Genomic DNA, 23,665 nt, shown 5'->3' on the forward strand with positions numbered 1-23,665 from the left:
AAACTTTAAAATTTTTATTCAACAATTTACATCACTTATTGTCTGTCTTAACGTATTCAATCTACACAATTTTTTTTTCCTGATAAAATAATAAAATTTGGATAAAGTCTGAAGACCTGTCGGTGCAGAATAAACAAAATTTCAGGTAGCTTTTTTTTTTTTTTTTTTTTTTTTTAAACATTTAGTGTGAAGTATGACATCATTGGTAAAGATACATCATGCCATTACAGCTCATGGACATTACTATCCTTACAGTCCGTGACATCACCCATACCAGCGCAAGGGGCTGGGCCAGACACAGCTACAGCAGGTATTACACTAACACCTCTAACCACCCTCTCACGACCAGGAAAATGCCTATGCTTTTCCAGCTGGGCACACTGAGTGCATTAACCTAATCAGAAATACCAGGGAGGGGAGAAGAAAACCAAAACTACCTTTACCCATCTGTGTGGTCACACACGACAATATGGACAACAAAGAGGGGCTGCCCCTCTCCCCAGGTCAGAGGTAATTCAGCTCCTGAGCAGGCAGAGCACAACCCCTCGCCACGATTTTAATACACGCCAGGAAACCGAATGAAATGAGAACTTATCAACAGGGGGGGTGGGGTGTGGAGGGATTTCTCCAGCCCCAGCTCGCAGTCGGAGTGCGTGGTTTTTTCGCACCGCCCTTAACACTGAAATATTCAGGGGAGGGGAGAGGCAGGCATTGTCTCCCCAGTAAACAAGTCGAGGACCTCCAGAGGCTTGCAAGCCACTGAAGGTGTGTAAGTACACGTGTGATGGTAGATAGAAAAGCAGCCCTGTTCTGTATGAAAAAAAGCTGTCAAGTTAGTACAAATTTCTGCCATGGAGAAGGGAACAGGAGGAGAAAACTGTCATGGTCTTTCTCCCCTCATAAAATCCCAATTCTCCAGCACAAAGGCTCTGGGCTAAGCAACACATTTCCAAAGGTGGTACCTGCAACCCAACGCACCCAACTCATGAGATAAAAACAGCAACAACAAAAAAAATCTCTCACTCCGGAGACCGGCGTGAACTACAGCCCCCGCAGTGAGGATGGCGAGGAAGCCTGTCCCTCCCGCCTCACAGTGGGAATACACAACAGGAGGGTTTTCTCTTCTGTTGATTTTTTCATTAGAAGCCTCAAGTTCGGCCTCACCACCAGCCTGCAACATGGTGGGACTGATCTTCATCCCCTCCTCAAAGATGCTCCCCATACCCATCACTGCGCTCCCCGCCAGGGGAAAAAGGGCACAAAGTGTATCCGAAACACACGCCAGTACACCCCACTTCCCCCAGTTCAATTACTAAAGTAGGCTCTTTAAAATAAAAAAATAATATATATATTTATATAGCTATACAGAGAGATACAGAGGAAGGAAAGGAGAGATAGGCTACTAAAAAAATCAAGAAGCGTCAGTTTTCTGCTACAACTGTCAGCAAAGAACTGTCACCTTACATCATACCCTCTGAGATGGTGAAGATAATGCAGGCAATGACAGCACAGGAATGCAAAAGAGGGCAGATAAGTCACTTCTGGTAATGAGACAAAAATTAAAACTTTCAAAACATGTGCATAGCTTTATTCATCTGCTTCAAACTAACCTTTTCACAGAGCTTCAGCGAAACCCGAGTGTGCAAAATGCATTTCTAAAAAATAATGCAAGCAAGCTTTCACATTTACAGTGGCAGAAGTATGGAAAGACTCGGACAGTAATCACACATTGAGCTGAGCTGGGAGAGAGATGAAGAAACAAGAATTGCACAGCTTTGTATTCTGACTTACTGACTGCAAACATAAGCATTTCTATTGTTAACTTTAAGCAAGGTGTGTTTACTTCTCCCTTACAAAAAGAAATGAAAAAAAGCCCACAGTAACAAGTAACCCCACAATCTGGGAGGAAAAAAAACCCCTCAGGTGAGAGGGTCCCTGGTGCTGCAGAGTGCCCTAACTCCAGAGCAAAACCAGCTCCAGACCTTCACTTGTTTTTGCTTGGCAAGCAAAGCACGGCAATGCCCAGCTCTGCCCGCAGGAGAAGAGCGAAACAGCTTCTCCTTCTCTCCCCCGTTCCCCTCCAAAATCAGAGAAAACCACTCATGTTAGGAAAGGAGAGGTGCCACGCCGCAGGACATTGTCCCCAAACTGTAAAAAAACAGCCACTGGCAGCCTCGAGTCCAAGCCTCATGTCGATCCGATGGGTCAGCGACGAGCCCGCGACTGCAGATGTGGCCACGGTCCTCGTGCTGCCATCCCAGGCCATGGCCATCAGCTCACACACCACTACAAACTCTCTTCAACAAAACTAAGCACACATGAAAGGCACATTTAGTCAGATGTACACACACACACACACACACACACGTGTAAAAGAGCAAACGCTGGCTGAAAAAAAAATGATGCTGAATAACCTAAACTTAAACAGGCAGAGTTCTGGCCTATGTATTTATGAACTAATTTCCAGGCAGTTGTAATCTGCAAGTATTTTTCCTACACGACCTTAGACCTTCCTTCCCCTTCCCTCACATTACAGAGGTACTTTGTTTTCCTAAAGTATCTCCTACAAATAGTTAAGTGAATTCCCTTTTTCCCTCTCCAGTGAACTCCTCCCTCACGGAATGCAGCCCCCCTGCAATGCTCCAGGTGTCACCCATGAAGACAACAAGTTCCAGACTTGGCAGTGACCCTCAGCACCATCTTGATGCTGTGAGGCCTCCCTAAGCCCTGGGCTTGCACACCTCAGCCACCAGGCTTCAGCTGGGTAGACGTTGGCATCACTTTTTTCCTCTGAAAACATCCAACTCCAAGCACCAACTGCTTCCTGGCAGTCAAGGGCTGCTGAAAGAATCTGCTGCTCTCCAGCACAGAGGGCATGGGCAATCCTTAATACTGCTGGTTGACTTCACATTGAGATAAAGTATTAAAAAAAAAAAAAAAAAAAAAAAAGACCTTTTTGCAGAGATGAGCAATTTCCTTCCAAAGACAGATTCAAATAGAAAACAAAACCATTAAAGCTGGAGACATCAGTTGATTTGAGATTTTTCTACCTCACAAGTTACTCTTGCCCGCACCACCAGCCACGGAGGAAGGAGATGAAAACCTCAGGGATTTGCACTACCCTTTTCAATAGCAGCTTGAGAAAAGGAAAGAGAAAAGAAAAGGAAAGAGAGGAAGAAAAAAAAGGAAAAAAAAAACCCAAAACAACACAGCATTCTCTCAAATTAAGAGTTCTCCTTTGCTTGCATTTGCATAGAAATTCCTGTAGGTCAGCACCAAAACCAGGTACACCCTTCTCCTACACCCCATCTCCCTAATGCTCCCTGCAGAGTTAGTGGCTGTGTTACAGGAAGGTTCAACTACCCACAGAGGAACTACATGGTCATGTGAAGAAAAAACAAAACAAAAAAAGTGCATCACACATTCTTGATTTTTCAGGGTTACTTATAGCAGCAGCAGCATTAATCCAAGACAATGAACAGTTTTAGATTAATTCTTAAATGCAGCAACACTTAATGAAATGTCTTCAAGGAAGGTAACAAGAGGGTCCTTCTCAAAAGGATAAAATGAAAATTAGACTATTCAATATAGACAAAAAGAAGATAAAACAAAAATTAGACACAATCTTATTTACATTAAAAAAACATTCTTGTTAAAATATCTTTATAACACCTAAGCAAAAAAATACGTATTTTAACAATAAAGCAGAAACTCCTAAAGCAGTATCCATTTTTGGAACCCTTATTTAGCACCTGAGGAAAGACTGTATGGAAAGCAGACAGGTTTTGTTTGGGTTATTTTTGTTGTTGTTTTTTTAAGAAAACTGTAAGTTCTGGTTTTGCTATATGTTCATATGTTTGCAGTACACAAGTTTCATACCACAGAAAGAAATTTTTTTTCTTCTTCTGTCTAAAGATAAGTCTACTGATTAATAAGGCTGTAGAAAAGGGATACTGCTGTCTTACAAAATGGCTTTAGAGCTCTGGACACGTTAGGTGAAGCTTTCTGATTAACAGTCAAGATAAATACAGCTCAGCATCCCTCGGGGAGAGCACTTCAGCTGCTGTCCCAGGGGAGAGCAGCCCAACACCCCACCACCATGCCTCCCAGGGTCTCATGCCCCCCACACAAGGCCACCGTGGAGCTCTCTGTACCTCCCCAGACCTGTGCCGCTCCAGTGTTACCCCGCTGAGCAGTGCCACTTTGGAGGATCTGAAGCAGGATACGAGGAAGCCAGCCTTACCCTGTGCTGTGACATGTACTGTGCAATTGTCTAAAGCTCTGTCATCTCTGGAAGGCAGCGTGGCCAGCAAAACAGACCAAGATCTTCTGCTCCTCTGCACCAGGCTCCTGCTTCTCAGCTGCTTGTGCGAGGATTTTATTTTTCCCAGAAAAAGTGCTCTTCTGTGGCCAATGCTAGAATTAGTCCTGCTTCCTAAGCTATTCCACCACACTAGAGCTCTTCTAGCCCCCGTCTGCTTCCTGCCTTACGCATCAGTGTGAAATCATGTAGCAGCTTTAAATTAGGGGTAGCCTTGTTCTCTTCACCCTGACCTCAACCCCCTCCCTTGTAAACAGCCTCTGTAAGGAAACCAAATCACTATGGACGGAAAAATCTGCTAGGGACAAGACTTCTGAAAGCTTCGGACACCATAGGAATTTACTGATTAAAATGCTGAATCAAGAGCAAAAACCAAACACACAGGAAAATTACCAGCAGTCCTGAAAGATGCCTGTGACTGCCATCACTCCCACATGTCCCTGAGGTCACCCACCAGCCACTTCTGGAAAGGATGCTACCATACCACAGCAACACTCTTGAAGGTGAAAAGCACTGAGAATACACTCAGCTGAAAGGACATCTTCCATCTCTTTTTTTTACCTAGCCATTTCACCCTGTTACCCACTCCCAGACACTGAGTAGCTGGCATACTTGCAACCTAATGAGAACTGTTTATTTTTCCCCCCCCTGCCCGTTTCGAAGAAGTTCACAGCAGCTATGAAAGGCAAACAGTGTGATTTACAGTTCAGAAAAGGCAATGGTTTAAAGTGGGTTAGCAACAGAAACCATGCCCTGGAGCTATATCCACATCGTCAAAGAGACAGATTTCTAATGATGAAAACAAGTTTCACAGACAACCAGGGTGGGTTTAAACCAAAACCAAGCTCCAACAAAACCTTGAAAGTCATTGCACTGCCAATCCACCAGACAGACAAGTGGAAACAGACAGGCTGAGGGTCCCCAAACCACTGTGACCAGAGACGGGAACCCAAAGAAGCTTTTAAATCATCTCTTTTAGGGGAACAAAACACTCCCTGATCCACCAAAGAGAAAGGGACCCTGTGCTGGAGAGAAGAGCTCCAGCCCACGGTGCACCAGACCCTGTACAAGAGACAACCAAGAGGACCTGCCAGAGTGAGGAAAGACCAGAGGAGAAAGGAGACAGCCCATCCGTGCAGGAATCCTTACTCCAATAGAGAGCCTGGCAAGAAAACTGGAGGAAAGGAACTCGGACTCACCATGGGAACTGAAAGGGGAGAGAAGCCTTAGCCTGAATTAGTATCTTCATAGCTAATAAAAAAGTCGGTCAGGATTTTAGTGCCACTTTCCGATACTACACATATTTAAGGGTTTTTGTTTTAAAACTTACTTTACTCAGTGTGATGAAAACAATGGCACAAATACACACTCAGCTCTCCTGAGGCAAGCAGATGCACGCCCCCACTCCACCAGCTCCTCACCCCTTCATGGGCAGGCAAACACACACAGTCTGGGGCTCAGACCCAGGAGAGAAGGCTGCTGCACCCCTGCCCAGGCTGTATTTGGTTTATGCTACAGTACTAATACTCTGAGTCAAACAAAACCAAAACAAACAACTAAAACATGAGACTTATCAGTAACACCTTAGCATTATTTAAATGTGCTAAATTAGTCACAGCTCAATTTCAGGTTTTTGGTTTTTTGTTTTTTTTTTGTTTTTTTTTTTTTTTTAATAAGTTTACACAAAAATAATCAGAAGAACAGATTAAATCTTAAGATATTTTTAATAAGTGCTCAGTAAAGAATTGTGTGAGGACTTCGGGAGGACTGCAGATAGCAACAGGGTGAGTTACATGACAGCACGAGGAAGTTCCTTCCACGGTCCTGCCTGGCTCTAGGCAATAGACTATCCCAGAAATACTGCCTGTGCCGGCGAGCAGGAGCTCGGAGAGAGGATTTCCTAACTGCTTAGCACTGAGCACACGCTGTGGAGCTGATGGAGACAGAGAGACAGACACCTGAAGAGAGGAGAAATACAGCAGAGAGGCTGCCGAGGGTGTTTCTGGATGGGCTCCGCTGGCAAGGAGCCAGGCGCAGTGAGGCAGAGCAGCAGGGACAAACATCAGGGAAAAAAATAAACATCCCAACCCATCATTTGGACCATGTTTCTTTCAGCACTTCTTTTGCTGTTTAGGAGATAGACTGGACTGGGCCAAGATGAGAGTCCTCAAATACTCCAGCAAGACTCAGACCTTTCTAAACACAGGAGGTCAGATTCAGCACGGGTTATTGCTGTTCAGCTTCTGCAACATGCCAGCCCCAAGAACCCGTCTGGGGCTGGGGGTACCAGGACAACACAGACCTCAGGGAAGCAAAACAGGGTTGTTTTTGTATTTTTTTTTAGGTTGGTTTTTGTTTTTGTGTGGTTTTTTTTTGTGTTTTTTTGTTTTTTTAGGGTTTTTTTTTAGTTTTTTTTTTTCTTTTTTCTTTTTTAATGGAACCCAGCCCTTAAGGCGACAAGTGACTACACAAGGCAAATAAATACACAGCAGAGCCTTAAAGCCAGTAAAACAAACTGGAAACTTTGCTATTAGCCTTCAAATCTTTGAAAATTAGTAATAATAATTAAAGAAAAAAAGAGCATTTCTTCTACCTTAATCTTCCCAGCCCCACCATCCAGTTTGTTCAACACTTTAAAGCTCAGGAATGCCCCAGCTCCTCTGCAGCAGAGCCAGAGCTGATTCCAACTTTTGGCAAGCAGTTGGGAGACTCAACAGAACCAAAATAGAAACAGAGGACTAGATGTAGGGCACATCTGTAAACATGTTATACATCTGAAAGTTATGCACACACCTGTAAAGGTGGTGGTACAGTTTATAGGTGAAACAGAACTATTTGCGACTGGCCAACCACACATTTCCAAACCTGGACTGATACAATACATGATTACTATATAGTATCACACTACAGTATTATACTATATAGTATTTTATACATAAAATGGAGTAGGCAATCCATAATCAGACTCTTAAAACTAAGCGTGGCAGAAAGCTTGCAATCTTACAAAAGGTACAGAATTAAGTTTCATTGTCCCACCATGAACCAAACTGTTTCATTCTGGAACAATTAACAGAATAAAAACAATTTAAAAAAAAAGAGCCTGCTACATACTCCTAGTTAACAAAACAAAAACAAGTGGATAAATCTAAGCACAAGGGGTAGGCAAAAGTTTTGGGCTTATCTGCTTCCTGTAATGCCCCATAGGGTCCAGTCCAATTTTAAGAGACACCAGCTGCTGCTGACCTCGATGCCCAGTAACAGCCAGCATTCACCCATCATGAGCACTGGGTATGTGCAGAGCCTGGGCAGGTCAGAAAACCCGTTTTTGCTTCATTGACTGCTTGCTCTTACACTGGACCCTGTGAACTTTCCACCTTTTAAAAAAGAACAAAGCAAAACAGAAAAATACCTCCCCAACCCCAAGACAATTTGGACACTCTACACAAGCTGCGATGGGACAGAGCGGGTTACACGGCTGGAGCCTGCAGTCTGCTCAGCCTTATCTACCACTGCTAGGAAGCTTGCCTTTCCTTGATATTTTTATTAATTTTTAATTTTTTTAATTATTATTTTAATTCCTAAGTCCTCCATTTTTGTAATAAAATATATTTTTATTAAGAGATAATTAGAAGCAGAGCCCAGAAATACACAGACTGCATTAAAATATAAAAGAGCATTTCCAATGGGCAGGTGCAGGAAACCCAGCCATTGGTATTCTATGGACAAACTGAAAAGGATTCAAATTCCTGGTTTGGATTTTTTTTTTCTTGTTTTTTTCTTTTTTGGTTTTTTTTTAATTTTTTTTAAACTTTTTCCTTTTTTTTTAAATTTTGATTTTTTTAAAGAGAAAAAAATAAATCAAGAAGGGTGAAAGTTAGCAGAACTCACTTCCTCTTCAGTTTTCCAATGAAAACGGGGAAAAAAACCCAGCACATTTAGTGTTAGGAGACAGACAGAGCATATATGAAGCACCTACAGCTGAAAGCAGAAGATTTTTTTTTTTTTTTTTTTTTTTTTTTGCTCCCAGTAATACAATGGCATTAAACTGTGGGAACAGTGGGGGTTTTTGTTATTTTGGGGTTTTTTTAACGTTTTTTTCCATATTAAATGCCTAAACAGATTGCTTATTTTTGCGTGTTGTCTTTTAAAATGAAAGAACTCTTCAGTTGCAATAGTCCAACGTGTAACTGGAGCCAGGTCAACTGTGTGACTTCACCATGAATCCTAGAACTGCAGTATTACCATCTTTCCCCCAGAAGAATGATGCTTTAAGACAATATCCCCAGCATATGATTGGCTGCTTTACTCCTGGCAAAACATGCAGATTATAATTCTCTGGAAAAAAAAACAACAAAAAAATAAACTCTGCAAACTTCCAAGGCGTTTCTCCAGCATTCAATGGAAAACAGAAGAAAAAAAAAAGAAAAAAACCCAAACCAAAAATAGCAACAAATATGGAAGATGGAAGGGAAAGGAGAGATGAAGGATGGTGAATCATCCTGATATCCCTGTGTCACTACAGTCACAGAACAAGAAACAGAAACCTTGTGAAGTGGAAATGCCTCTCCAGTGGGTTGCTGTTGCCCTTGCAGACGACAGCAGGAACCTTAGAACCGGGCTTGTAAATCAAGTCTGTATTCATTAATCACTTGCATTCACTCTTGAAACAAAAAAGAAAACAAAACAAAAAAAATGAAAGAAAAAAAAAATCTATTCAGTACCGGAGATTAAATAATCACGTGTGTAGTCTTGTTGAAATAAATTTTCAGATTCCTTAAGAGTCTAATTACTTTCAGTTGCCATTCTTAAATAACTATATATATATTTGTATATATTATCCTGTGATTCTAGTTATGGTTCCTCTGCTGAACTGAAGATTTAGAAGGAGCATAAAAGCCTTTTGTCCCCCATGAACAGCACAAATGCTGCAGAAAGGTTATAACAGGCAGTCTTGTCTTGCTACCTTCATTGATCCGGGCGATCCATGGCTTCATCATAAATGATTATCCTTTTGGGATCTGAAAAGAAAACAAAATCCTAAGTTTTTGATAAGCTGCTCTCAGGACATGTGGCTGAAGACATTCACAAGGGATCTGCAAGGTACTCAACCACTAGGAAAAACCCTCCCTGCTCCCCATGTAAAGCTTTTTGTCCTGACTAAGCCCAAATACAGACAAACACAAGACTACAAACCACCAGTGCTCAAAAACTAAACAGGGCAATTCTGGATACAAACACAACCCCCTCTCACCCATCCTAACAGACAGAACCCAACAGAGCAATCTGGTTTATTTTTTCTAATTCTTACCTTGCTTCTGCAAATTCAAAACCGATTCCATTTCTGTGGAAGCAAAAAGAGAAGACCATTGTTATTCTACATATTGATGCTGCTACAAAAGACAACTCCAAGCATACTTAAATTTTCTGAGCATGGCATGGCTTCCCTGCAGTTGTGCTGAGGGTTTTTCAGACAACCCCATCTAGCCCAGCAGCACAGCTTCCAACCACCCCACAGGACCACACGAATTTAACACGATTAAAGGCAGAGAGATGATTGTAAGATGGTCATTAAGGGTCAGATGGCCAAACTGAGCACTAGAAATGTCATCCCCATACTCTGCTCCTACAAATCACAACCTAACTTTGGGCTTTACTACTCAGAATTCCAACGCTGCTTCACACATTACAGCCCCAAAAAGTAGCTCAGAGAGATGGTTTTTGAGTTGATGCTTAGCATGTGTGAAGTAAAAACTGCTGGACAAAGTGAGTTTCTCAGGGTTCACAGCATGCATGTGCTGAAGCACATGGTGCAGGGATTACTCTGCTAACATCACTATGAAACCATTGCCAACAAATCATCCCAGAACAAGGTGTGATGCTCCAGACACCCGCTGCCTGCTTGGCTCACAGCTCTTACTCCAATTTGCCTCTTGTGGGCTAAATGCAAACAAACCCTCCCCAGTACTTGCTGACAGGGCACATGCTTTTTGTTTGTTTGTTTACCTAAGTAATAATTGCAAAGTTAAAATTAAGTCACATCTTTAGAGACCTATTTGAAATAACCACCTTTAGGCACTATTGAGTTAGAATTTTGTGAGCTAGGACTATAAAGATAGTCACTGTAGCCTGCACTCCTGTTTAAGAAACAAAATTATAGGAACACAACCTGCAGGAACAATCTTTCCAGTCTCCCTTTTGCCAGAAAGAAGGGTGACAGGACCTTGATAGGGGCTTGGAACAGAGAATGGCAGTGGATTATGAAGCTACCTGCTCTGTGCAGTAAAACACAAAACAAGGCAGTAAATAAACCAGCCAGCATGGGAAAGAAAGAAAAAACCCTACAAAACTTGTGGCCTTAGCACGATGTGCAAAGTGTCACCTTGATCAATGGCTTTCATGTTTGCATCCCTTCTCCAACCCCTTCATCTGTCTTTTGTCTGCTACAAGCTCCAGCTCCCTGGGGCAGGAAATTGCATGCAAACAAATATTGCCAGCCCTCTCTGCACAATTAAGTCTTTTGTAAGGAAGGCCCTGACAAAATTTTATGAGGTCTGTTATTTTTGTGTCATGATAATAACAGCAATACTTTGCACTTTTATCAGGGGAATCTCTAAGTGCTCTGGGAGTAGAAACCAGGCTCTAACAGCCCCAGGGACATGAGCAACCTAGCAAGGGACTCCCTCCCTCATCCGCCCCATGCAGATTCCCCTGAAGTAAAATGAACCAGCTACTAAAATTACCTCCAGCAGAGCCAGTTTTCCATTCAGGGGAGTTAGATGCATCATTTCCTAACAGCTAAAGAACATCACCTATTTTAACAGCTTTCCCCAAAGGCAGGGGACAGAAAACTACTCTCAGGTTTCCCCACATTAGAGAAATGTTCGAGCACAAAATACACGGCATAGGCTGAAGCCCTGCCTGCTGCTCTATCTCCATGCAAAACACCATGCTTTCTGTTGGTCCTCACTTCACTAGGCACAAGAATGGGAACTGCTCTTTTAAAGATGTGGCTGACAATAAGACAGTGAGATACTATCAAACAGACACCGAAAAACTTTTAAGTTGTGAAAATTCTGAGTTTTAAAAAAATAATGAAGCAATACTCAAACACCCCCCCCCCCTTTTCAGACTTCAGACTTCCTTGTTCAGAAAGAAAGGTAGGAAAGAGGGCATAATGTAAAGTGTCCTGTAAATCCCAAACTTCTGGAGACGTTGGCTGGCAACCCTCAAACAAAGCTACAAAATCCAAAGATGGTGGGCAAACGGGCTCTAATATTGACTGAGTATCATCTGCCATCAGAAGAGAAGAACAAGGTCCTCCCCTCTTCCTGATCAGCAAGACAGGTTAAGCACATTTATCAACTGAAACAGCTACACAGAGGAGAAAAAAACTGGGCTAACACAAAACTAGATAAAAAAAGTCTTCCTTCAATCTTAAAATGACATTTCACCATTTATTCTGCTTTACTTGATAATACTTTGTGAGTTTTCCTCATGGTTCTGGATTAGTTACAGGCTGTGGTCATCTACGATGATCCCAAGATGTGAAAAATAACAACAGTTGGACAGACCTCAGTTACTGACCTGGCAGCTCAGCAGAGTCACAACTGCACAAACTCCAGCTCCAGCTAACCAAGACAGCAATCACAGGGATGCAGGATGGAGAAAAAGGCAGCTCTCACAAGCTGGTCAGGTAAGAGGCCCCAAAACTCCTTCCTCGGGCTCAAGGAGCTGTTTACCTGAGCCAGTTTTCCCTGGACAAAGCTACCAGGTCAAGTCTGAGCAAGGCCTCTTATCATCTCTCACCCTTGTATGGCAAAAGAGTATCCTGACTTTGAGTCCAAGTCTGATGCTGACCCCAAAGCTAGAACTGGCATGTGCCAAAGCACAAGGTCAAGACCCGACCCACAGACAGGGGTCACCATTCCCAGAAGAAGACATGTGGCCAGGGAAATGGCACACTTCCTTCACAGCAGGCTCCAACCCAGATGGAGAAAATGCCATCAGCAAACCCTTGTGCAATCCAGCATCAAAGTCAGCCCTGCTCCAAGTCAGGGGCAGAACTAGGTCACCTCCCGTGCCCCTTCCAACCTCCTGTTTTCCAGGTTTTTTTACAATTAGCTGGCCTCCTCATGGCCCTTGTACCCAGGGCAGACAGCTCCAGCCACATCCACCTAACAAGTTCCAGGGAGAGGACTCACTTTTTCTGGGAACTATCACCAAAATAAAGGGAGGGTGGTGGATGGCTTTGATGTCAAGAACTCACACAATAGTGAATTGCACAGATTCCTCAGAGGTCAATAAACTTTACAGCAGGACTGGTACATAACCTTGGAGAAAAAGAAGCCTTTCTGTGATAACCTATTAAGGCAGGCACCTTTTTTATATGCATTTTCCTCACTAGAGAGGCTGCAAACAGAAGTGACTGCTCAATGCCACAGTTCTAATTCTTTGTATTTATAAATCTAATATAGAAACTGACAACTGTCCCTAAAATGAAGGGGCTGAAAAAAAACAGAGGGACCATCCTCATCTGCTTTTCCATTTTTATCTACAGAACATAGTAATTAAGTTAGGGGACTGGCTTTGAAACAAAGCAAAGACTAAAAATTCAAGGCTGTGGAGATTCATTGCTGTACTATATACTGTACTCATCCTGACACCTGAAAAAAACAGAGATTGAAGGAGAATTAAATTAACTTTCGCCCCAGAGCTCAGACCCCACAAGACCATAAGCAACAGAGACTGAACCCCTTCCCATCAAGGGGGATGGCAAACCACGGTTTTTGTTTGTTTCTTGTTGGGTTGTTTTTTTGTTTCCCCCCCCCCCCTCTCCTGATGTAATGGATGAAAATCGCTGAATTCACAGCTCTGCTATTTCTTCTGACCCAGTTCACCATTCCAGCAAATGCCACTCCTGCCTGGCCCACGCTGCCTTGCTCTATTTTCCATGCTGCTCTTCTGCTTCTTCATGCAAGAAGAGATGCTGGTGCAAACGAGATGCTGAGAAGGAACAAAGATGCAGCACCACAGAAACCAAGGGGCAAGGCAGAAGACTGAGATGTTGCAGGGTCCTCTCCTCCACCTATGTGGTCTTTGCTACTGTGGAGCTGGAGGACCTCAATTATTTGCTTTTTAGCTAAGGACAAGTAAACTACTGGGCTCCCCATCAGATGATTTGGCTTGCAGAGCCTGGTATTAGTAACCAGCACCCTGCCATGGAAGACTGCAACTGCCCAAACATGATGAAGTTCTGCAAAGTATTGACAATTATTTTGGTATGAAACATTTCATCCAGCTGTCTTTAAAAGGTGAACTAAAGCAGTAAGAAGATTTCAACAGAGGAAAAGCTGAGGCACACCCAGTCTCCTCTCTTAAAGGACCAAAAAAAAAAAAAAAAAAAAAAATCTACATGCTGTTTTACTTCAAAAAGATGACGATTTTGGGAATGCCACACTGAGACAGAAGATCAGTTCTGACCTAAACAGGGAAAATGTCCCTAAGGAAGGGCACCACTCCTTCCTGGTCCTTCCAGTCTCCTGTACTAAGCTACCATCCCCCTCTCCAACAATATAAGCAGTAGGCCCACCAGTGCTCAACCCCATCAGATCTACCTTGCTAAATCAGACATGTCACCTATGAGTGTTTCAGGGCACCATCACCAGCACTGAGCAGCACGTGCTGTCAGTGAAGGCAGCCACCTTGAAGGATCGTGTTTTACAGTCAAGCAGATAAGATGATCATGGAGCCTTCCTGCCCTTCAAAAAGAAAAAAAAAGCAAGGCACAGAGCAGGGGCACAAAGGAAACCAGCATAAAAAGCATTGAAGACAACAGGAGGGTGCATCATCAGCCTTGCCAGCACTGTCCCAGTGCCCTGACTTCTGGGGAAAAAAGCAATCTGAGCACATGTGAATGAGCACAGCTCCCTCCAGCAGGTCCTCACCCTGCTGGGTAGTCCCCCAGCCTTACACCCCAGCATGGCCCAGACATTATGATGGGTGCTGGGGGGGGGGGGGGAAGGTTTTAAACAGGATTACTGTGCCAGAATCAGCCCATCCTGAGTGTTACTTCCTCTGTCCATCCTTTCCCAGAGAAGCTGTGAAGCAATTACAGTGTCCAAGACCCCTTGCAGTCACTGGACAAACCATTCACAGGAAAGCCAGGTTTGCTGGAACAAAGTTACTTGAGCAGGCTGGAGGCTTTCCCATAACCTATTTACAGTCCAAGACGAGAATCCACAGAACCTGAACACAGCTACAGACACAAACAGTGCAAAAAAAGGGTGCAAACTTGAGACAGACCAAAGCACTGCAACCAACCATGCTAAAGCCCCACTCCTCACTTCAACACCCAGAGCTTCATCCTCATACCATGGGTAGCTTGCACCAAGCTGCTGAATATGGAGGAACTCAAGGCAGGGACTGCACCAGTGCTCTATGCTCACCCCTGTCTTTGCCCTGCAATTGTTTCCCTCTGTGTCCATAACCCTAGAGGCAGGGCAGATTTGAAGATCAAACTATCAAGACTTTGCTCACAAGCAAACAGATCAATCTGAAGAGGGAGAAGTTCACTCTCCTCTTGAAATCAAAACCAAACAATCCGAGGATCCAGCTGCACAGGACACCCTAGCACTGGCCAGGCAAACACACAGGCTCTCTCAGGTGGGGAGAAGGGGAAGGTATCTTGTGGAAAATAAGTGACTAAAAATTGTTCCTCTCCTATTGGAAGGAACTGTTGGCTAGGAGCAGGACCTCAGGAAAACAGCCCAAGTTCAACGGAGAGAACAGTGTGGGAATTAACCCCTGCACCACCGTTCTGCAAACACACCCTGGCAGCTTCATTTTCTGGACATTTTGCTGTATGCTGTGCCACAAGAGCTCACCTGGGGACTCTGGCTGCAGGATCAGGCCATGAAGAGAGGACAGCAATCCCCACCACAATGGGACAGTGCCATTCCTCCCAATATCACTTAACCTAAATCACCCCAACTTGGAACACAGAGAAAGGCAACACCCAGCATCATCACAGAAGATTACCAAGACCTGGACTGATCTCCTGCTTTGCAAACCAACAGTCACCTGAAGGCTAAATAGGAGCTGAGAAGCTCAAGGTGTTTGCAGCACCTCTGTCATTGCATTGTATGACAGCACTGATTACAAACATTCATCATCTTTTACCCCTAAATAACACCTGGAAGCTGACACAGACACAGACTGAAAAATAAATGGGTACAGAAGAGCCCATCTCCCCAGGGTGTGAAAGGGCATTCATTCACATGCAGAGGCAAAGAAGCAGACCACAGTAGTTTAACAAGTGCTTTAGGTGTCCATTCTTGCTGCTGAATGTTTAGAAGAAGGAGCAGCCAGACTTTGAAGTTAACACCTCCTTACAAGGAGGTGGGAAGGGAGTGTTCTTTATTTTCCTATTGTTACTACTGTTTTACTGGGGTCTTTCACACAGCCAGTGTGAAGGGCAGAGCTGATGACTTTGCTGTAGCTATACAGAGTGCCTTTTCAGTAAGAAAGTTCAGGCTGATATAAACAAAAAAAAGAGGGAAATTTAAGTTTTGGGAACATTTGCAGAAGAAAAGGATTGCCAAGGACCTCCCCTTCCACACCATGCTATGCTAGCTGGTACTCCCATTTTCCAGATAAAATCAACTGATGAATGCTGCTCTCAAGAATACCAGAGTTTAAAATGTTAACATCCTGAGACTGAGATGACCTGGAAAAAATACTTCGAGTTAGTATTTTTAAAAGGCTGGGCTTGCTAAGGAAGGCATCTAAGTTTCTGTGTATTATACAGAGTTTGTATAACTTAAGAACTTTGTAGTGGGCTGAAACACAGGAAATTCATCCAGGCTAATACTAACCCCTCTGCAGAGAGGAACAAGGCATTATCCATGTGTGTTTGCAGAACAGTAAACAAAAAATGGATGATCACCTTTTTCCCTTCAAGGTAAGAGGTGAAGGGAGAAGGATTAAAAAGGAACTGCTCCTGTGTTCATCAAGGGTAGGCAAATAACACCATGTCAAAAGGGAACACACAACCAGGCTTCTGTTAACACCAAGCCAGGACTGAAAGCCAAGAACAGCCACAAGACCTCAGAGCTTCAGGGGCTGAGGCTGAAGCAGAAAGCAAGCCATCCCACAGGCTTCCCTCTCTTCATTCCCAGTTTAAAGCATCTGTACCATGTTTGAGTCATTCCAGTCTCAAAAAAACAACAAACCAACAGGAAAAAAAGGAGCTGGACTACAAAGGACTCAATGAAAATAAAATCATCTGAAAGATTCAGCCTACAAAGACAATGAGAGGATTCAATCTGCAGCTTAAAGAACTGTTAATAAGAAAAGATTTGTCTTGCCATTGCCATCATATTCAAGAAAAGGAGGGGGAAAGTGTGTGGGATTTGCTTAAAAAAATTAAAGTAAATCACACTGTGAAAAGCTGTAGGCATATTTTTTTCCTTCCTTCAAAGTCATGGTTTCATGGCCTGATCTGCCCAGGAGAGAAGCTACAACACTTTGGTGGTAGAGGTGTGAGTACAGGCTGTGAAACCTTTTCACTAACAGAATATCACCTGGCAAAGCTGGAATAGAGCAGGTGAAACTACACCTTTAGCTCCTTCCAATGATGAGAGGCTTAGGAAGTCCTGCTTGTTCAGTAGTAACTAAGATGTAAAACACACCAAGTATCACCCTTATAAATATCACTTATGCTTGTCCACAGAATAGGGAAACAAAAACCTCTTAACATTAATTAAACAACCATTTCAATCCCTTTCCTAAGCAGTTATTGCCATTAGATACATACAACCAGAAAGCTCATCTTTAGGACTATCAGAATTGCTGTAAGGGATAGATCACGTTAGAAAATTGCACTTAAGAGTAAAATAGAGAAGAGAATGCCCTTAGGCAGCAAGTTAAGACATTACCTTTAGTGTGATATATAATAGCAGCCCTCAGGTCAAAAGAACCCCAGCTATCTTTCCTTTCTAGGCCTCTCTGGTACCTCTGTTCTTTGGCGGAGGCTAGCAAATTGTTCGTAGGAGAGGCCAGAGGATTCTCTACTTCATAGTCTTTCGAAAGAAACACTAAAGCACCTTGGCTACCAGTGTCTGCCTTTTGTAGGTCACCTGTGTGATGCGACTCCAAAGCTAAGACACTACCCTCAACAGCAGTCCCAGGCTTAAGAATAGAGCTAAGAATTTGAGGGCTAGTCCGTTTATCCAGCTCATAAGCCTTAGGAAACACAGGTTGTTCAGTTCCTGAGGGAATGATTTCAGCACACTGTGAAACCAAAGTAGCAGGATATTCCCCTTGAAATGTCACTTCCATTAACTGATTATCCGCAGATTTCCCCGCAACAGTTTCAGGTCCAGCGCTGGGCTCGTTTATGAAAGATAAACCCCACTGATTCTGGAAGATATCTCCCAGGTTTTGCTGATTGGTCTGTGATGGGAAATCGACTTGCGCTGTACCCAGAAGCACAGTTTGCATATTTGAAGGGTAGATAAAAAGGCTAGATTTCCTTTGTTCAAGAGCTGTTGATGTTGTACTCATGTCCTGGGGTCCGGACTCGGAGGAGGTTGATGGTACAGTACTAGCAGCAGTTGAGAGCAGTGGCTGGGTCCCTGGAGAATAGACACTTCCATCAGTCCCTGCCAGAATTGGCCCATTTGAGAAGGTAGCAGAAGTCACAGATTTCATAGCAGACATGGGGACTTGGGACAGTCGACTTGATGTTTGGGCCTGAGTCTCCCCGGCAGATGACGATGATGACGAAGACGACGTGGATGGGGTTTGAGCTGCTTTGTTGAGGTTTTCTTTAACTTTACTTGCATAACTTATTTTGGGAACAATTTTAGCACTGCTATTGTCCACTGGAAAAACTGGGGGTGGTTTAAATAAGGTCCATGAGTCCTCTTTAGACGTAGCTGACGATGAGTGTTTCCCTTTGGGCCGGTCATCAAACTTCTTGCTAATCCCAGGTTTGGCATCAGAGTTTTTTCGCTGCACATCCCCAAGCCCAGGCTTTCCCCGGCCTGCTCCACCACCAGCCCCAGCCTCATATTTCCAAACAGGCTTAGCATTTTCAATTCTGTTCCCCTTTTGTTCACTATAATCAGGCTTGAAACTCTCCGGTTCCTGTTTTAAGGATGGTGCGCTGACCTCCTGTTGCATTATTTTGTCCTGTACTAGATTCAAGTTCTCACAACCCTTGGCACTGTTGCGCCTGCCTTTCCGTTTTTTCGGCGTAGTATATCCACTCTCAGAGCCACTGCCATCATTGTCAGCCCCTTTGCCTACGTAGCCATTAGTGATGTAGCCAGAATTATTGGCCACCACACCGTTTGGAATAGACACTCCTTCTGGCTTGTCTGAGGGCTGGCTTTCTCTAATTTTGTTTTCATAGGACTTCTCATTCTTTTTGTCCATGCTATTTTTCTGAACGAAGTTCTTGGGTTTGATTCCAGCTTTCCCCAAAGCACTGGCCTTCACAGTCTGCTTTGGGGTCACATTAGTGTCTACAAGCTGCTGGCCACCATTGGGTACCCTGGATCCTGGGGTGGTAGCTTCATCAGAGCACAGGCCCTTTAATGACACTTCTCTTTCTCCTGCGTTACCATTTAGCTCTCCATAGCCTAGAAAAAAGCCAAAAACAACAAAAGGCAAGAATTAGAATGTGAAATGCTAAACTCCTGATGGTAGAAAGCTGTAATCAGCCCCAAACATATCCAGTTTCCTCAAGAAGACATTTTAAAATAGGAACACATCTAGTCTCTGATGTACAAAAGGAAATGCTTATTTGCTGGAAAGCACATTAAGGAACAAAACAAAGGGAAAGAATATACCCAAACTATGTAAGGATAACACACCGTACTGAGGATTACTGGCAAGCTGCAGAGCTATTTCATCAGCTACTGTTTCCAGGTCACACAGAGGAAAAAAATAAATTCCCAGGATGCTTCAAGACAGAGGGATCCGGTGCCTTTGCTACAAGATTTGTAGAAGTTCAGAACCCATACTACGAACAAGGGCCAACTCCTGTCACCTCCAGCAGCTCCAGACCTACAACTCCAGCAGCTCTCCTTTCCATTCTCCAAAAAAACACCTCTACTAAAGAAATATTCAAAAAGAAGCAGCTTTCCAAAAGGACACATGCAAGCCCAGTTGGGAAGTAGAGGAAAGAAAGGGTGACTGCATCTTCTCACTTTAAGATAGCAACTAACACCTCCCTACACGTGCTCCTTAGCATTGTAAAAGTGATAAAACCGGGAAGAAACACATTCCCACAATCACCCTTCCACCACTTCCAGCAACTGATCTCCTGACCCCAGAGAAATCTGGGTATTTCAGAGTCCACAGAAGGTCTGGGACTGGCTAAAGAGCCAAGAAATAAAGCACTTGCTGAGGGTTCCAACTCCTCACCATCATGAGATTACGCTGTACATTTCACTTTCCTTTCTCTAATGAAGTTCATTGCTGGACCTTACGGTTCTGAAGTGAATCTTGAGAGTGCAATTCTAGTGGAGTTGGAAGCCCAGGACAGTCTAGACTGAACTACCTCATCTTCATCAACTTTTTTATTTTTGTAAAAAATAAATCTCTGGCCAGAGAGCTATTGTTTTTAAGAAGCCTGGCTACAATGCCCCAAGTGAAGCCTTGAAGTCTCAGTGAGAGATGCAAAGAGCACACTGCATACGCTCCAGCTGGTGACCAAGGAGCATTACCCTCACTCCTCCAAGTCACCCATGCTCTTCCTCACATCTCCTGCAACAACGGGCCCACCTAAGGTTTCATCTGATGCCATGAAGTCAGTACAACCCACGGAGCCTCCCAAGAACAAAAGGGGGCAAAAGTCCAGCACGAAAATTAATGTTTTGTTGTTGCCGATGATGTTGAATTAAACTGCCATAACTAAAAATTATTGTTATCCTCACATCCTGGAGCCTCAGATGTCTGGCAGATGTAACTGCTCAAGTTCTGTGCAAGTTGGGAAAAAAGGAATCCTTGCAGGATTCTTTACAGAAATTCCTCAACTGAGCTTGATGAGTAGCATCAAAGAGGATTTTACTGCACCCAAGTATCTGTTACCACCACAACTTCCACTATAACTTTGAAATATGCTGTTGAGAATATTCTCTTAACCATAAATGCTTAATCCCAGAGAAAACTGATAGGATGATGATTCTCAGCTGAGGCAAGGACTGAAAATCAAGTATTTCAGAATAACATGCAGAGAAAACCTTCTCAAGAGCCAAATGTTATAGCTGACCTTGTATGACTCAAGGCCCCTGACACCACTTAGTAATGAAACAAAACAATAGAGTGGTCATAAGATCATTGCAGATGAGGAGCAAAAGAATAAAATGAAGAACAAAATCCATTTCATTAAGTCAGTGTGTCAGCAGTTTCTAGTTCCAATTTTCAAGCATTCACAACTCAGCTGCCTGAGTTTTCTCCCAGATGGCTGGCTCTGGACTTGACACAGAAGTGCAGGAAGAAAAATTTAGGGAAGGGGAAAAAAACCCCCACAACTGAAAAACCGAAAGGATGCAAAAATTCAGAGGTGAAGAGTACTTGGCAACTTCACAAACCGTCTGGTGGCTGGAAAGGGAGGAGTGTCAGAGTAAGCGCATATTAGAACCCCGGGCACACTGCACACGCTGAAATGACGACTAAACTTATTTTTGCTCAGTAACTTATTTTAGCGTTGCCCCTGCTGCTCCCGGGCCAGCCAGGCCCCTTCCCACCTCCCGCCCCATTATGTAAAGGGAAATTTCTAGGGAAAAAAAAAATTAAATGTACGCGGTATTCTGACCGTTCTCGTCACTACGCAGTTGTTTTAACTCACACGCCTCAAAAGGGTTTGTTTTTCTCCGACACGCAGCAGACAGGCAGCCCCCTAGAAGCGCGATGGAGGCTCCGGCGCTGCCCCTGAGCAACCCCCCCGCCCCAGCAAGGGCTGCCCGGCCACCGCCTCTACGGCTCTGCGGCCCGGCTACCGCGCCGGTAGGCCCCGGTTCTACCAACCCCTCACCAGCCCGGCCCGCGGAGAGCAGCCCCAGCACCCCGCAGCTACGGGCGGCGGCCGAAGGTCCCCGGGCCGGGCCCTCTCCGCCTTCCCGCTCCCGCCGGGCCGGGCCTCTCCGCCTTATCTGACTCATTGATTTTTACGCTCATCAATTTTTAACCAGCGCCTCACCCTTAACCCCCCCCCTCCCCTCTTTCCCCCCCGGGCTGGGCTCGGCTCGGCCCGGCCCCACGTGCCCGGCAGTGCCGCCGGGCCCCGCGGCTCCCGCAGCCGCGCCGGCCCCAACATGGCGGACAGGAAGCGGCCCCAGCACGGCGGAGAAGCTTCCAGCCGGGCCGGGGGAGGAGGAGGAGGCAGAGGAGGAGGGCCCCGCCGCCACCGCCCCGCGAAGGTCACAGGCCCCGGCCCGCCGCCCGCCCCGACCTGTTCTCCGCTTCGGCGTCTCCTGGTGCTGCGGGCCGCCGTGCCTGTGCTCGTGTCGGAGCGGCGGCTTGGGCTGGGCTCGTCCGTCGGACGGCGGCAGGTAGGTGCTCTGCGGGTGGTGGTGGTGGTGGCCGTAGTAATAGTAATGGTGGTGATGGTGGTGGTGAGGCTGCTCCTCCATGGGGGGCGGCTGGTGGGGCCGGGCCGGGCTGGGCGCTCGCTGCTGGGCCGTGCGGCTCCGGCGCTAGGACGCGGCTGGCGCGGGGGAGGCGGTGGACTGGCAGCGCCCGCCCAGCAATCAGCGAGCCGGGCCGCCGCGACCGCCCCCAGCCCGCTCCGCCCCGCCCCGGCCGCCCGGCGGAAAAGGAAACGCCGGCGGAGAGGAGAGGGAGGCGGGGGTTAGGGGGGGCGCCCGGTTCCCACCTCTCGGGGCGGGAGTGATGGGGGAGCAGCAGGTGAGGCTGCGCTGCTGGAGATCGGGGCGGCTTTAGGACTGGGTGGGCTTCGCTGCCTCCTCCCCGTGCTAGAAAAAGGGACGGCGCTGCAGGCATCTCCTGCCCTACACTGGCGAGCAGCCCCGCGCCTTCGCCTCCGCGGCAGCGGGGTGGGTCCCAGCCCGGCACCGCAGCCCCCTTTCCCGGAGAGCGGTCCCGCAGGGTCACCCAAGAGGAGGGTGGCTGGACAAAGCCTGGATTTACCGCAAATGAGCGGATAACCCGCGCCCCGCTGCGGAGCGGTGGAAGGCTGGGGTCACTGGAATAACGTCGGACAGGGCCACGCTGGAGGGGGTCTGGTCAGGGAGGTGGAGCAGGGATACGGTAAAGTGCCGGCTTTGGATTCCCAGGGAGCTCGGGAGCGGCCGCAGACACCGCCCGGTTGAGCCGCGGAGGCTCCCACTGAGCCCCGCTCTGCTCCCGGGCTCCACCCGCAGCCCGCCCGGCCGCGGCGCAGCCTGAAACGGAGCCCCCTGGTCCCCAGGCACAGCGTCAGCTCTGGGAGGGAAAAGGAGATTCAATCAAACGCTGCTGCTCTCTTCTGAGAAAAGCAATGGAAGTTCGGACTGATGTTTAACAAAAAATATCACAGGTTGTTGGAAAGCCTGAGAGTGGAAGGGAGGAGACAAGGTGAAACTTGCCAGAATGTGTAATGTACCTCGCACCCCTTCAGACCTCTATTCCCCACTGGACAACGTTCAGTGGGGTGTTTGGTAGCTAAATGACCTGAACTCCTGCCTCTGCTTGGAGCATGCTCCACTGCAGGAGCAAGATCTTCCCCTCCGATCCCCTCTCTGGCCACCAGTTCCCTCCTCAGCACTGAGGCAGAGCACAAACATAAGGAAATATCTTCACGGGCACCCAGGGAGCACAGGGTTAATCTGAAGGCAGAGCTGTGAGGAACCGCGGCAGAAGCTAATTAAGAGGGTAGGAAATGGGCAGAGAAGGAGACCCAAGACTGACACAGCTATTCTAGAGGTAGAGTCCTGCTCTAAATCATTCACTGCTCCAGTGTGATTAATAACCTCCCAATTCTCAGCGTGCACCCATCAAGGAGGAAGATTGACAACAGAAAATGTGATCTTGTAATTAAAGACTGCTGGGGTTAATGTGTACAAAAAGAATAAACAGGTTGCATAGACAAGTCTTAAAAACAGTATTTCCTCATTTCTCTGCACTTGCAGCTTTCATGGCCTGCTATATTGTCTTAGTATTTTAAGAAAGGGAAAAAAATTTAATAAAGTTTCTGTGTCCAGAAGGTCCTATCAGACTTTGGCTCTGTTTTGTTGGGTGCTGTACAAAAGACAGAACCTTTGCCTGGAGATTTTACGGTTCTGAAGTTTTATTTCAACAGAACATAGTTGAAAGTTTATTCATCAAGCACAGCTT

General features: G+C 45.5%; 1 protein-coding gene and 1 long non-coding RNA gene across 4 annotated transcripts in view; one reads left to right on the forward strand and one right to left on the reverse strand.

Moving 5' to 3' along the window:
- Window positions 1–22,124, reverse strand: NUFIP2 (nuclear FMR1 interacting protein 2). Of its 3 annotated transcripts, none has more exons than XM_071764784.1 (5): window positions 21,783–22,124; window positions 17,257–18,966; window positions 9,630–9,662; window positions 9,285–9,339; window positions 1–8,981 (listed from the first exon to the last, which is right to left on the reverse strand). In XM_071764784.1, the coding sequence occupies exons 1-4, from the start codon at window positions 21,961–21,963 to the stop codon at window positions 9,287–9,289; spliced, it is 1,977 nt and encodes a 658-aa protein (XP_071620885.1). In that variant the 5' UTR covers window positions 21,964–22,124; the 3' UTR covers window positions 1–8,981; window positions 9,285–9,286. The 3 variants fall into 3 exon arrangements, with proteins under 3 accessions (XP_071620885.1, XP_071620884.1, XP_071620883.1); XM_071764783.1 differs by having other exon boundaries at window positions 1–8,656; window positions 21,783–22,123; XM_071764782.1 differs by having other exon boundaries at window positions 1–9,339; window positions 21,783–22,123.
- Window positions 21,744–23,665, forward strand: part of LOC139805876 (uncharacterized) — a 12,486-nt gene continuing 10,564 nt past the window's right edge. Inside the window, exon 1 of the long non-coding RNA XR_011730032.1 lies at window positions 21,744–21,882. This is a non-coding gene — a long non-coding RNA (uncharacterized lncRNA). The remainder of the gene's footprint in view (window positions 21,883–23,665) is intronic.

The sequence above is a fragment of the Heliangelus exortis genome, chromosome 21 (assembly GCF_036169615.1).
Source record: "Heliangelus exortis chromosome 21, bHelExo1.hap1, whole genome shotgun sequence".
In the NCBI taxonomy this organism is placed as follows: Eukaryota; Metazoa; Chordata; class Aves; order Apodiformes; family Trochilidae; genus Heliangelus; species Heliangelus exortis.